General features: G+C 40.6%; 1 protein-coding gene and 1 non-coding gene across 2 annotated transcripts in view; both read right to left on the reverse strand.

Annotated features, from left to right (window-relative positions):
- The window catches only part of STK17A (serine/threonine kinase 17a), a 37,217-nt gene that overhangs the window by 6,853 nt on the left and 14,621 nt on the right, over nucleotides 1–15,743 (reverse strand). Inside the window, exons 2-4 of the mRNA XM_007535028.3 lie at nucleotides 14,179–14,391; nucleotides 8,394–8,538; nucleotides 422–548 (exon numbers count right to left, since the gene is read on the reverse strand). Of these exons, the coding sequence (XP_007535090.1) occupies nucleotides 422–548; nucleotides 8,394–8,538; nucleotides 14,179–14,391 (485 nt within the window). The remainder of the gene's footprint in view (nucleotides 1–421; nucleotides 549–8,393; nucleotides 8,539–14,178; nucleotides 14,392–15,743) is intronic.
- LOC132542652 (U5 spliceosomal RNA) lies at nucleotides 12,847–12,960 on the reverse strand. Its single transcript, XR_009553617.1, has one exon. It is a non-coding gene; the product is annotated as a U5 spliceosomal RNA (small nuclear RNA).

Below are 15,743 nucleotides of genomic sequence, written 5' to 3' on the forward strand. Positions count from 1 at the left end.
CACCTGGACAGGGTGCCTGCTTTGTACACAGGACCCAGGTTCCAGCTCAGCCTTCCCCCCCTACCCTGGTACTGCTGGAAGGTATGATACTGTGGTATCTTCCCCTTTCTCCCTCTTTGTCTCTATCAAAAAAAAAAAAAAAGTTGGCTTAGAGCACTGAAACCCTAATAACAACAAAAAATATTAAGAAAATTTCTTTTAGCAATAATCCTTTGAAATTTTTTAAGTCTTCTAGGGAAGGGGTCACTAATTTTGTACCTTACTCTTAATTTTTTCTTTTAAATACAGTACAAAGATCCTCTGGTAACATAGCAGATGGCTCACCCTGTCACCCCACTATCACCCAAGCCACATGTAAACCCTCTGAATGAAGGTGCTGCCTGGGCCCGGGCAGACACACTCCCCTCTTATCAGCACATACCCACATATTCAGGTGTACCCATGATTTCTCGCAGCTCTTCACTGGTCTTCATTATTCTTGAAAGGCCAAAATCAACTATTTTAATGTCACCCAGTGGGGATTCACTTGTCAGCAGAATGTTCTGAGGCTGAAAAAATAATAACCTCCAGATTAATAAAACCATGATTGAGTATAAAAAACATGTAGCCCATAAAATAAAGGTCTCACCTGTGAAACAAGAGGTTGAGAAATTTAGCAATAAATATTCATTCATTAAACACATTTCCTGGCCCAGGAGGTTGCTCAGCGGTAGAGCAGAGCTCTGTGCGTAAGGTCATGTTAGAATGGTACTTTGGTCTCATTAGTCAACAGACTGGGCCATCGGTAGCGGTAGTTCACTTGGGGTGGTGCCACCACACTGGGGGATGCGTCAGTGCTGTGGCATCTTTCCCTCTCTTCCTCTGTCTTTCTATTTCTGTCTTTTCTCACTGGGAAAGGCCTGGAGCAGGAAAGCCATGATGATGAGAAAATAAAAAACAAATATGGGCCAACAAAATAGCTCACCTGGACAGTGTGTCTATTTTGTCATACGCATAACCCAGGCTCCATCCCAGCCCCCACTGCACTGGAGGAAGTTTTGGTGCTGTGGTGTCTATCTGCCAAAGCTGGCCCCAGTGATGACCCAAACAGAAAAACAATAAAAATAGAAATAAGTAAACATTTTAAAATATTTTTATACTATATCGACTAGGGAGGGTTCAATGTCTGCCTCCTCTCTGCAACTTTGACATCTTGACCATGGCAGACAGCCTCCTGTTTTGTACCTATAGTTTCCTGTCTTGTCTGTCACACTGTGGGTCTTTGGAGTCTATTGATGCATGTTCACAGACCCCTTTCTTGCATTCATATTGAGCTACAGCTGATTTTTTTCTTTGCAGTCCACAGTATAACAGGACCCTATAATCCCATGGTATGCTTCCATGCTTTCTTTTGCACCACCATCTTAGTGCTTAACACTGGACAGGCCATGCCACTGCTCCTTCTTTAAAAGACTGACTGACTATGAGAAAGAGAGTGGACCAGAGTACTTCTCAGCACTGGCATAAGTTGGTGATAGGAACTGAAGCTGCAGCCTCTTGGGTTTCAGGCATGACAGCTGGTTCTCCAACAGGCTAAGCAACCTTCAGGCTAAGCAACCTTCAACCACTTTCCTTCTTTATAAACTATTTTCTTCATATCCAGAACAAAACACAGATGGTTTTCCTCCTACCCATCTCTTTTGTTGGGATCCCCCACCCCCACCCCTTACTTGGTTCATTAAATGATGAGCTTCTCAGCATCTGATCTTGAAGTTCTTTTCTCATTCCACACTCTCTCCCCTCACATGATCTATCTGTACCCAACACCTAATTATAATTATCACTTGTGCTACATGAATCACAAAATTTCATCTCTGGCTCAAGCCATTTTTCAAAGCTCCAGACCTCTGCAGCCATCTGCTTACCTAATCTCTCCTCTTTGATGTCTCAAAGACATCTCAGATTCCACATGCCCAAGTCAGACTAGGGTTTCCCTTCCCAAGCAGTCTCTCCTCCTGCCAGTGACAGACATCTTCATGGACAGGAGGGAATGCTAAACATCATCTTGATCTCTCTTCTCTCCCTCTTCCTCCTCTGCTTAGCTAATGACTAACCATTATCATGCTGATTTTAAATCCTAAATTTTAAGTATTTCTAGACTTGTTTACTCACCAGAACACTCACTCAAGTTACCTCCCTTTCTATCCCCCCATTGCAATAGTTGCCAAGTGGTTTACCAGTGTCTCTTCTGCCCTTATTAGAGCCAGAATTAAGTAAGTTTGGTGATAATAAAAAATCTAAATAAGTATAATCAAATTATTAAAATGTTAATGTTTATTGTGTAGTTTCTACCAACTCTGTCCTGGTTTGACTATAGGTACATTTAAAAAATACTTCTTGGGAGTTGGGCGATAGCACAGCAGGTTAAGTGCATGTGGTGCAAAGCACAAAGACTGGCATAAGGATTCCAGTACGAACCCCTGGCTCCCCACCTGCAGGGGAGTTGCTTCATAGGCAGTGAAGCAGGTCTGCAGGTGTCTTTCTCTCCCCTTCTCTGTCTTCCCCTCATCTCTCCATTTCTCTCTGTCCTATCCAACAACAACAACAACAATAATAACTACAACAACAATAAAACAATGAGGGCAACAACAGGAAATAAATATTTAAAAAAAAACTTCTTACTCTTGTAAGTAAAATATAAGCATGTAGGTACCAGATTCAAAGAGGTAAGTCACTGTGTTGGGAGTAGGGTTCCTGCATTGCCATGGACACTACCCAAGTCCAAAGCTTGGCACCACTTGGGAGGTGCTGTTGTATCTCCTTCTGGCTCTTGCTGTCAATCTGGATGGAAAAAGTCACCTGGAGCAGTGAGATTGTGCTTGCATGTGCAAGGTGATGCTTCCATAAAAAATTGTAGGGGTGTATGTGTGTGTGTGTGTGTGTGTGTGTGTGTGTGTGTGCGCGCGCGCGCGCGCTATTATATAATCTGTCAGTTTTTGATGGCTAAATAAACTCCCAATAAGTAACGATGTTCTGTAAAGATGAATTAGATTCCCATCCTAGGAACATTACCTAGTTCTATTTTTTTTTTTTTTAACTAGAGGATTGAACCTGAGACACTGGAATTTCAGGTCTGAGAGTCAGAGACAGACAGAAGTAGACAATACAAAGACAGCTCAGTCAGGGGGCCGGTTGGTGGTGCACCCAGTTAAGCGCATACAGTACCATGTGTAAGGACCCAGGTTTGAGACCCCGTCCCCCACCTCTATAGTAAGGACACTTAACAAGCAGTGAAGCAGGTCTTCATGTGTCTCTCCCCCTCCCCACTCTCAATTTCTCTGTTCTATCAAATTAAAAAAAAAAAAAGGAAAACATGGCCACCAGGAGCAGTGGATTAGTAGTGCCTGCACTGAGACCTGGGAGCGGGGGCATCTCACTCTTTTAATGGTATACTGATGCTTAAAGCACCAGACTATCAGTGAGAAGTTTAAACTGTAAATGTTTAAGTCCCCACTGACTTCTAGTTCCTGTTCTGTACATGTTCGTGCGTGTGTGCAAATGACAAGGTAGACAAGTTAATGACCAAGCACCGAGTAGAGCACTGCTGTAAGGCCTACCTAATAAGACCATCTGAACATAAAGAACAGTGGAGTTTAAGGGTAAATTTCTTTGTACAATTTCTAGTTAGTCTTTCCCCTGACTGGAGTAAAAAGCAGGCTACTATGCTAGTGACTAATTCACCATCTTTTTGAGATTATTTTGAGATTTTCTTTTTTGACCTGGCTTTGACAAGTTGTTTTCTTTTTTCTCATTTGTCAGTCCAGTAATGATTCATATGTAAATGGAAAGAGCTTTCCCTTAATCACAGTTTACTGTCTTTCCTATTTCTATAGATGTGTAAACACTCCAAAATCTGCATCTGTTACTCCTCAGAGAATCTTCTTAGTTCAACTTAAGATATTTGGCTCAGAGTCTTTAGTGACTCAGTCTTTTGGCAAAATGACCATCTGGGGTCTGATCTGAGGCCAAACTGCCTATTTCCCATGGTGTCTGTCAACTTACCTTTTTTATAGATGCAACTACGCAGCTATGTATTCTAACTTCAGTCTCTGAGAGGGCATGAATTTTCTGTTCTAACCAAAATGGGGAAAAAACAGTGCTAACTCAAAGTAACCAGATATATTATTAGGACTTTCCACTCTCCCGAGAATCAGTGTGTTTAGTTTTGTAGCTTAGGTTTTCAAGCTTTTATAGAGACTGAGTCAACTTTGTATCCAAACACCTCATGGGGCAGATGCTTGTTAAAAGGAATAGGATAGCAGACTGCCTTATCCAGACTCACAGAAGTCATCAAGTGGAAATGATTTTTTGGTAGAGATGGTTCCTACCTGCATGGCTGCCACTCACCCACCTTTGACCTTGCCCCTTCCTTCCTTAGAGAAAGAGGTGCTGACTGCATCTGAAGAGTATGAGTGCAGAACAAAGACTGAGAGCACTCCTAGCTACCTTGGCTCTTGGCTCCTAGCTCCTTTGGCTTCAGGAAACATGAAAAGTTCAGTTTCTAACTCTTAAGTCAATCATCAGCACCTCTATTGATTCTGAAGAGAATTCTATACCACGTGTACTGGAGAGAAATGATTTATAATGACTGCTGGGGAGAAAGGGATGTAATTTCCTTACGTAAACACACAGATAAACCTGGTGTTCAAGAATGTAATATTCACCTTCCAATGCTTTCAAGTAACATCAAAGATCTGTGACACACAATGCTGGCAGCCTGTCTGACTTGCTACTTAATTAGCTCATGAGTAATGGTGGCGTCATAAATTGAGAGTTTATTTCCCATAGACTTGATGCTATTTAAACTGGAACTGTTTCTGCAAATCCTCTTTACATCATAAAGCTAGAGAAATAAGAAGAAAATGTACAGCTTTACAAATTTAAGTGTGTAAAGCCCAATATGAAAAAAAAAAAGGTATAATGGCATGATCTCACTCTCAGGCAGAAGTTGAAAAACAAGATCAGAAAAGAAAACACAAGTAGAACCTGAAATGGAATTGGCATATCGCACCAAAGTAAAAGACTCTGGGGTGGGGGAGTCGGGCTGTAGTGCAGCGGGTTAAGCGCACGTGGCGCAAAGCACAAGGACCGGCATAAGGATCCCGGTTCTAACCCCAGCTCCCCACCTGCAGGGGAGTCGCTTCACAGGCGGTGAAGCAGGTCTGCAGGTGTCTATCTTTCTCTCGTCCTCTCTGTCTTCCCCTCCTCTCTCCATTTCTCTCTGTCCTATCCAACAACGACAACAACAATAAAACAACAAGGGCAACAAAAGGGAATAAATAAATAAAATAAATATTTTAAAAAATTGTAAAAAAAAAAAAAAAGACTCTGGGGTGGGTGGGTGGGTGGGGAGAATACAGGTCCATGAAAGATGATAGAGGACCTAGTGGGGTTTGTATTGTTATATGGGAAACTGGGGAATGTTATGCATGTACAAGCTATTGTATTTACTGTTGAATGTAAAACAATTATCCAATAAAGAAATTAAAAAAAAAAAGGTATAGCAAAACATCACTTTGGGGAGTTGTTCTGCATCGCTGATGCTAAGGCTTCTTAGTATGTCCACTGCAGAAACCATCTCTGTTAGGTCTTCTTCAGAGGAAGCAAAGAACTATTTTTACTGCAGACTGAGCCTGTACTGCAAAATACTAGGATACTAGTGCCAGGTGCCACTTTGAGAATTGCTGTATGACACACTATATACATAAATATACATAAATATATGTGTGTGTGTACATGCATGCAGATATAGAAGAAATAGACTAGGATTTTCACTCTGTGTGTTCTTTTCTTTTTCCACACACCCCCCTTTTTTAATTGCCAGGAGGGTTATCGCTGGGACTCAGTGCCAGCACTGCAAATCCATCAGTACCAGTGGCCATTTTTTCCTGTTTTTTTTTTTCCCCTAATTTTTTAATTAGGACAGAAATTGAGAGACGAGGAGGAGACAAGAGGGAGAGGGAAAGACAGACACCTGCAGACCTGTTTCACTGTTCGTGAATCTTCACCCCCCTGCCAATGAGGAGCAAGTGGGGCTCAAAACTGTGTCCTTGTGCATGGTAATGTGTGTGCTTAACAGGGTGTGCCACAGCCTGGCACCCCACTGTCTGTGTTCTAAACACCCACTTTCTATTTCAGAAACAGAAACTGTCTTAAGTGGGCTGAAAAGTAGCTCACTTGGATAGTACGCTGCTTCACCATGTGTGTGACTCAGGTTTGAGCTTGGCCTCCACTGCATTGAAGGGAACGTCAATGCTGTTTTCTCTTTGCCTGTCTCCCCTCCTCTCTGCCTTCTCTGTCTCTATCCAAAGAGAGAGAAAAAGAAACCAAGATTCTATCCCTTCTTATCCTCAGTCAACATAAAAAGTTGGCTAGGAGGAGTTTCCCCTCCAGGGTGGAGTGTATGATGACACTAGCTTGGCCAAGACAAAATTCTGCCCCTCACAATATACTCAGCACTTACAGCTGATTTAAGCTGGGCTGATGAGAGTGTACCTCAGGATCTCTGAAAAGAGTTAGTGAACAGAAACTGGCTCTTCTTACTGAGTCTTTGAACACTTGTGGGGATAGAAAGACAGCATCTAACTTACTAACAATACCTTACTGCAATTTTGCAAAGTCCAAGTTGTGAACTAAAGAAAAATCAAGTACTGAGTATGTGAATTAAGAAATAATGCCATAGGGGCTGGGCGGTGGTGCAGAGTGTTAAGTGCACATGGTGCGCAAGGACTGGTGTAAGGATCCCAGTTTGAGCCCCTGGTTCCCCACCTGCAGGGGGTTGCTTTACAAGTGGTGAAGCAGGTCTGCAGGTGTCTATCTTTCTCTCCCCCACTCTGTCTTCCTCTCCTCTCTCTATTTCTCTCTGTCCTATCCAACAACAACAATAACAATAACAGCAGCAGAAACGGAAAAAATGGCCACCAGGAACAGTGGATTTGTAGTGCAGGCACCAAGCCCCAGTGATAACTGTGAAGGCAAAAAAAAGGAGCAGGGGACTGGGCAGTGGTGCAGTGGTTTAAGCACACATGGTGCGTAACGCAAAGATAGGCACAAGAATCCTGGTTCAAGCCCCAGGCTAGCAGGGTAGTCGCTTCACAGGTGGTGAAGCAGGTCTGCAGGTGTCTTATCTTTCTCTCCCTCTGTCTTTCCCTCCTCTCTCTATCCTATACAACAACAACGATAGTAATGACTAAGATGATAAACAACAAGGACAAAAAAAAGGGGAAAAAATAGCTTCCAGGAGCAGTGGATTCGTACTGCAGGCACCGAGCCCCAGTAATAACCCTGGAGGCCAAAAAAAAAAAAAAAAAGGAAAGAAAGAAATAACGCTACAACTAGAATTAGAATTACCCCTGTGCTTCTTAGCCAATAAAATGTTCTTTTTTGCTTATCCAATTTTTTATCCAGCATTTTAAAGGCTCAAACAGATAAGACTATCTTCTGTCTTTTCTTTCTGCCCTCCTGTTTTATTAACTGTTGCCTGCTTTACTGTCTACACCACTGCTTTCCAAGTACTGCTGCCCCAAATTTATTCCTGGAATTTGACTCTCAACTTTATCTCTTATCAATTACAGAGGAACTATTTCATTAAGTTTTGTTCAAACAAAGCACAAATATTCTTTTTGTTTTGTCTTCAAATCACTTTCTTGGGGGAAATAATGATTTTCCAGACAGCTGCTGTCACACAAATGCCATTTCTTATCTCCCTGTGATAGGTGTCCAAATACCACTTCCGCCACCAACTCAAGTCTCCAGGCACAAGTATTCTTTTTTTTTTTTTTTTAATCCTTATTGGGGCATTAATGTTTTACATTCGACAGTAAATAAAATAGTTTGTACATTCATAACATTTCTCAGTTTTCCATATAACAATACAACCCCCCTCTAGGTCCTCTGTCAGCCTTCTTGGACCTGTATCCCCCACCCCCACCCCAGAGTCTTTTACTTTGCTACAACACGCCAATTCCAGTTCAGGTTCTACTTGTGTTTTCTCTTCTGATCAAGGCACAAGTATTCTTAACTCTAGTTAGCTAATGTTGTCTTACTTCTCTATACCTACATAATTACTTTTTTTTTTTTAAGGTTTAGCTGAAGCCCTATCTCTACTAAGAAGCCTTTGCCTATCCAAACAATATCTCTTAAGCAACATATTTTATTTATCTTTCTGCGAGCACACATGTGCATTCTTTTTTTGGTCAAACTGATTATCTAGAGGGTAGACAAAACTCAACTCTTAAATCCTTGTTACCTAGCAAAATATACAAACTGACTATTGTTAAAAATCTGTTAAATATTTTATAGCCAGAGTGCCATTGTCTAGCAGTCTCAAGACTATAATGTAATTCAGACCTTACCTTCAAGTCAAGATGCACTACATCATGAGCATGTAAAAAGTGAACACCTTCTAAAATCTGCCTCATGAGTTTCTGAACATCTTTTTCTGTGAAGGCTTCGTCTCTGTCAGCAACACACTGCTCAAAGATTTCACCCCCAGCCGCACTAGAGAAGGAGAGAAATATATGTTAACTATAAAGGAAATGGATTCATAGAAAGCATTTCAGAGGAGACAGCAGAGACTCTTATCCTTGAGGATCCAAAGTCCTAGGTCCAAACCCAGCACCACCATAAACCAGAAGTGAGCAATGCTCTGGTAAAAAAAAAAAAAAAAGACTATTTTTAGTATTAATATGTTAATACATATTCAGTATCTTTCTTTAGATGAACTTTAGTGTGTGTGTGGTTTTGCCTATCTACATGTCTGAGTCCATTTGTTGTATTTAAAAAAAAAATTAAATTGTGGGACGGAAAAAGTTCATCTGGTAGAGCACAGGACTTGCCTGAAACTCCCACTGGGGTCCCTGGTTCTGCATGCACTGGGGTGGGGCACAGGCTTCTCTCTCATGCAGAATTCTATCTTATATAAATAAATGACAGTGTATGGTCATACCACTCTGAACATGTCCAGTCTTATCTGAAATAGATGGCATACCTCATCTTTAAAAATAAAAAATAAGTAAAACCTGGTGGCTGGGGAGGGGGCTCAGCAGTATGTATTATGTGGGTGAGTCCCTCAGTTCCACCCCAACATGGCATAAAGTGGCAAAGAAGTGCTCCGATTCTGGTCTTTCCACTCTCTTAAAATTAAAATAGTAACAATAATAAAATTGTGAAGTCTCTTAATATAAAATAAGATTAGCACTTGTAAAACTAAACTAAGATATGTCTAAGGTAGGGGACAGCATAATGGTTATGCAAACAGACTCTCATGCCTAAGGCTCCAATATCCCAGATTCAATAAGCCAGAGCTGAGCAGTGCTCTGGTGGGGAAAGAAAAAAAAAAAAGAATGCAAAAAAATTATGAAAAATATGTTTAAGGGCTTCAAAAATTAAGCTTTAGTAGTCAAATATATTATACTTTCAAGTAAGTTTCTCAGGAACTCAGCTTGTAGACATGGTATTATTTTTATAAAGTATAGATAAGACATACTGCTAAATCGCTGTAACGTTTCTTTTAAAATGTTTTTAATACATTTATTTTGTATAGAGACAGAAATTGAGAGGGAAGGGGTGATAGAGAGGGAGAGACACCTGCAGCACTGCCTTCACCAGTTAGATGCTTTCCCCACTATAGGAGGAGAAACCATTACCTTTTAAGGGTTACTTAGTTTTTTCCTAATTATTTCTTGTTTTAAACAATGTTGTGACAAGAAGGGCCATTTAAATTCCCGTCTGCCCTTGTGCGAGTAGTGCTCAAGGGTAGATGCCTGGAATGAAATTGCTGGAATGAAGAATATGTGCACTTAGCATTCTGATAGATAAAGTCAGTGCATGCTGAAAGAGCAGGACGGATATTTTGTGGTTGTTGTTGTTCTGCCCTCTGGCCAAAGTATCTTAACTAGTTGCTTTTATTTTTTTCCTGGCCTCATGTAGAATTAAACAGCATATTAACTTGCTTTTTATACGATAATATAGTTCTCTCCTACTTTTTTTTTTCTTTCTCTTAAGGCAACCTATTTTCCAAATTCTTTCTAAGGTAATTTTCTTCCCACCAAAACTGATAAAGAATACTTCCTTTCCTACCCACCAGGGTTATCAGGATTATCACTAGGGCTAGCTGCCTACACAACAAATCCACTGCTCCCAGTGGCTATTTTTTTTCTTTAAAAAAATCATTATTATTTGATAAAGAGAAATTGAGAGGAGATACGGGAGACAGGGAGAAAGAGAGGCATCTGCAGATCTACTTCACTGCTCCTGAAGAGTCCCCCCAGCTGGTGGATGTGGGAGCTTGACCCAGAGTCCTTGTGCATGGTAATGTGTGTCCTTAGCTGGGTGCACCACTCCCTCCCTGCCCCCAAGAACACTCTTAAGTGTAACTGAACTGTTGTTGATGATAAGTGAAAGAAGCTACAGTCTAAGGAAAAGAGAATGGATGTCCCAATCCAAAGGAGAATCAGAAAAACAGAGAAAAGGGAAAGGTGGGGAGAGGTGTAAATGGAAGACTTCACTATACATAAATGGTAAAGGAGACATAGGGATCATGGATACTGTTGAGGTTAGAAATGACAGGAAGTAGCTGGGGGAACATAGACACTGCTACACCATGCCAGAACACGTTTCCTAGGCACACAGGTGTGTCTGTGGGAAGGAAATTGGTGCACAGGAAATGAGAGGTAACAGGTGTACATCTGGCTTAGAAAGGGATGAAGGCGGGGCTTGGAACTTTGTAAAGCTAGACATATGGGCATGGACAGATCCATTCCCAAACACCCCCCCCCCCCACATACACACACACAAGCATCTTTCTTTCTCTTGAGGACTTGGTGAGCCTGCCTTATGTGAATAAGGGCTCTCAGGATCTCTCTTCTTTCTTTCTCTCAGTCCACTTGTACTCCAACATGTGGGTGTTTTCAGTTTTCCTGAATAAAGTTTAAAATTCCTGAAAAATCATGCTTTCACCTCAATTCTTTGTTGGGATTATGCATGACAAATCTTTAAACATATGGGCAACAAACTTACCCCAAATTCTCCCTGATACAGATACAGTACAGGTTTCTAGCTTAGTTGATAAAATAAGCAGGGTTATCACTGGAAATGAGGATTTTAACCTTTTAAAACAATTTATTTACTTATTTTCCCTTTTATTGCCCTTGTTTTTATTGTTGTTGTAGTTATTGTTGTTGTTGTCGTTGTTAGATAGGACAGAGAGAAATGGAGAGGAGGGGAAGACAGAGGGGGAGAAAAAGATAGACACCTGCAGACATGCTTCACCGCCTGTGAAGTGACGGCCCTGCAGGTGGGGAGCCTGGTATCCAACCGGGATTCTTACCCAGATCCTTGCGCTTCGCGTCACGTGCGCTTAACCCACTGCGCTTGCGCTACCGCCCAACTCCCGGAAATAAGGATTAAAGGAAGAACAGGAATTAGAAGAGTATGCAGGAATATTAGCATACTGATCCTGAATTGACAATAAATTGGATATAAGGATTGGCAGTATGCCTAAGGAGGAACATAAGAGAAGGTCTGATGCTGGAGACAAAGACAGAACAACACTCAGCAATTATTACTGAAGTTCCAAAAATAAGCAGTTATCATTTGGGATAAATGTTTAATACATAAAAGTGTGTACGTCAAGAGTGACACTAATAAAGTTGGTATTTCTACAGAAAAGTAAGAGGCTTTCTCACAGAAAAAGACTTAAAAAGTCACAAAAGCCAAGGAAGAACAATAATGTCAAGAAACAACATGTAATAGTAAGTGTTTAAATAGAGTGAGAAGTAGACTAACACAGGGAAATTGATTTTTGGCAAATGGGGTTGATGACTTCATTAAAGTTTCAGCAGAGCAGATGGCACTAGATTGAAAACTAATGGACTCTGGCACACAATGCAGATCAGTGGAGCAGATCAATGGAGCAGAACACGATTAGAAGGCGAGGAAAGCTACTATAAATTCAGCTGTCTGAATAAACTATCCTTTTATGGAGCACAGCAGTAAGAGAACAAGGCTGGGAAGTAACAAGAGTCAGAGCTGGAGGGAAGGAATGCTAAGAAAGAAGAAAGTAAAGTATTAGGAGACAGAGGGAAAAGAACCACCATAAAGAGAAGGAGTAGAATTTTAAGGTTAGTTAACTGAAAACAAAATACAGGTCCTAGAAAAGGCAGAGTGTACTGAAGAACATAAAGGTGTTAGCCTTCAAATTCAATAGTGGAATTTCTTCCTTTGGGTAAGAGGAGTAATATTAAGGGCTGCTGAGGGCTCGTCTAGAGGCCTTTATTTTCTCTAGAAAGGGGAAAAAGGGGAGAAAGGGACAGGTATCTAGGGAGAGGAAGAGAGGGGGTGATGTGTATTCCAGGTTTTGGTTAGCTCCTGGGGATGTTAACAGAGCTGAAAGACTGGGCAAAGAATTTACAAACTTACTTGTTCCCAGCTATGGGCAAACTCCTTAAGGTTTATAGTAAGCAGATCAAAGACTAGGGAAGTTCTCCCAAGAACATGTAGGAGGAAGGACTCAGCATGTGTCTGTGCTGCGGACTGGCAAAACCAGTTGCAGAGGAAGAAGGAAATAGTGTGAGGTGACGGTGAGAGATTAATTGGAATAACCATTAAAAGAGAAAGGGGAATAAAAGAAGAAAGGAAGAAAAAAAAAAAAGCCAGAAACTGCCTGAAAGACTGGAAGAACTGAGAAAAGCCAGGGAGAAAGAGCTGGTTTTGTGACAATGAAGGAGAGATGTTGGTCACATTGGAATATTTTAGAGGATCTTTTTAAGATCCATTTCCAAATTCCCTCCATCCTTTTCTTTATGTAACCCTTGTAATAAAGGACCTCAAAAAATTGAGCTAAAACTTGGATTTGTCCCTCTCCGTGGAAATCTTTAGTAAAAGGTGAAAGATTTATGCGATCTGAAGAGAAACAAGCGTTGCCTTCATCTTTTTTAATACTAACTGTAAACTAAAACCTAGGTCAGCAAGGTGCTGATACACAGGATCTCTAAACCAGTTTTCTTTAGTTAAAAGACAGCTTTATTAAGTCATAACTCATATATACTATATTTCCTTAGCCATTCCATTGAATGTTTTTATTATTAAAAGTACATTGTGGAAAAACAGTTCTGCTCATCTTACATTTCACATTTTATTTTCTCTTAAGAAGGAATTCCTAAAACTGAAATCACTGATAAAAAACATATGAACAAGGAGTCAGGCGGTAGTGCAATGGATTAAATGCATATGGTGCAAAGTGCAAGGACCGGCATAAGGATCCCAGTTAGAGGCCCCAGCTCCCCACCTGTAGGGGAATCGCTTCACAGGTGGTGAAGCATGTCTGCAGGTGTCTATCTTTCTCTCCTCCTCTGTCTTCCCCTCCTCTCTCCTTTTCTGTCCTATCCAACAATGACGACAACTATAATAACTACAACAATACAAAAAAGGCAACAAAAGGGAATAATATATAAATAAATAAATAACAAAAAAACCATATGAACATTAAATTATTTTTATTTATTGTTTCTACCAGAACACTGCACAGTTCTGGCTTGTGGTGGTACAGGGGATTGACCCTGGGATTTTAGAGCCTCAGGCATGGGGATCTCTGCATAACTATTATGCTCCCCCCTCTGCTTAGATTATTTCTATTTTGTTATTCAGATAATGCTGCTCTGGACATTGTTTTATTAATCTCTTTATTTCATAGGACAGACAGGAATTGAGGGGGGGAGGAGATAGAAAGACACCTGCAGCATTGCTTCACTGCTTGGCAAGCTTCCTATAGTCGAACATATGTTACTGTAAGCAAGGAGTAGGGTTAAAGGCCCTGGTCCCCACTTAAAGGGGGGAGTCTTCACAAATGGTGAAGCAGGTATCTCTTTGTCTTTCTTTCTCCCTCCCTATCTCTTATTCCCTTGTCAATTTTTTTCTGTCCTATCAAATGAAAGAAGGAGAGAAAAAAGCCAGTGGAAATAGTACATTTGTGGGGATGGTGAGGAAGAGGAGCAAGAAGAAGAAAGAAAAGATCTGGAAACATCTTCATATTTCCTGAAAACAGGGTCCGACCTGCCACATTGGCACAGATAAGCCGTATTCTGTCCAGAAGGGTCAACTGATCACAAATAAAACTCCACCTCAGGAACACATACTTACTATTCCAGAACCAAGATCATCTCTGATGGTGTTTCGTAGACTTCATGTAAGTTAATGACCCAAGGATTGTCCTGTGCTAGTTCAAGCACAGCAATCTCATGAATTATTTCCATCCGACAGTCTTGGCCTTTCCTTCTTTTTCTCATGAACTTGGCTGCAAACTCTTTCCCGGAATCTTTCTTTACACATTTCCGCACAACTGCAAACTTCCCCCTGAATTAAATAAAAATACTCAGTGTCAAAGTTGACTTTTCAGGGATGGTGATCTTGAATAAAATTTCCAAATACTTATCAATTGGCATTCGAAACTAGGTTATATGCAGCCACAAAAGTGGCAGTACTCCTAGGACTTTGTATAGGACACAGCTAGAATCCAATAAAATGCAATGTGCAAAACTCCAAAATTCATCCTTTCAATTATAGAATAAACAAATTCAGAAATCCTTTTTTTTGCAGTTATACATAAAAACAACTTATTTTTTTAGCACAAATGACATAAAAATGATTCAACTTTTTAAAAAATATTTTTTATTCCCTTTTCTTGCCCTTGTTTTATCGTTTTATCGAGAGGGGGAGAGAAAGATAGACACCTGTAGACCTGCTTCACTGATTGTAAAGCGACTCCCCTGCAGATGGGGAGCGAGGGGCTGGAACCGGGATCCTCAAACCAGTCCTTGCGCTTTGCGCTACCTGCGCTTAACGCGCTGTGCTACCACCCAACTCCCCAAAATGATTCAACTTTTAAAAAATGCGTTTCGATTTTTTTTTTTTACCAGAGCACTGCTCAGCTTTGGTTTATGGTGGTGGTTGAGGGATTGAACTTCAGACTTTGTAGCCTCAGGCATGAGAATCTCTTTGCATAACCATTATGCTATTTATCCCTGCCCTGCATTTCAATTTTTAAAAGAATTTGATTGTCAGAATTTCTATGAATTTCATTGTTACTGACTCTAACATAACAATACTATTATCTTCCAAAATTATTCAAGTTTGTTATATAAATCTCATTTATAGAGTATCATTTTATTTCTTTTTAAAATTTATTTATTGCATAGAGACAAAGAAAAATCAAGAGAGATGGAAGAGTTAGAGAGGGAGAGAGACAGAGAGACACCTGTAGTACTGTGCCACTGCTCATGGAACTTCCCACTTCAGATGGGGGTTGGGGGCTTGAACCTGGGTCCTTGCACATTGTAATATATGTGCTGCCTGACCCCCTAGAGTATCATTTCAACTTCAGCATCAGCTCAAAAAATCTGCTTTACCTATAAAGAGAGATGAATCAAGCATTGACTTTGAAACACCAAACTGTCGCTTGCTGTTAAACCAATAAGTCACAGAGAAGCCAGAATAGTACAGTATTTATGGGTAAGAGCTCTGGAATTAGAAGAGAATTGGGCCAGATTCCCACAAATAGCTCCCACTTACATATAACCACGGGCAATTTACTTAGCCTCTTCTCATTTTTTTTTATATAAATTTATTTTATTTACTTTTGTTGCCCTTGTTTTACTGTTGTAGTTATTATTGTTGTTGTTATTGATGTTGTTGTTGTTGGATAGGAC

This window comes from Erinaceus europaeus, chromosome 1 (assembly GCF_950295315.1).
Source record: "Erinaceus europaeus chromosome 1, mEriEur2.1, whole genome shotgun sequence".
Classification (NCBI taxonomy): Eukaryota; Metazoa; Chordata; class Mammalia; order Eulipotyphla; family Erinaceidae; genus Erinaceus; species Erinaceus europaeus.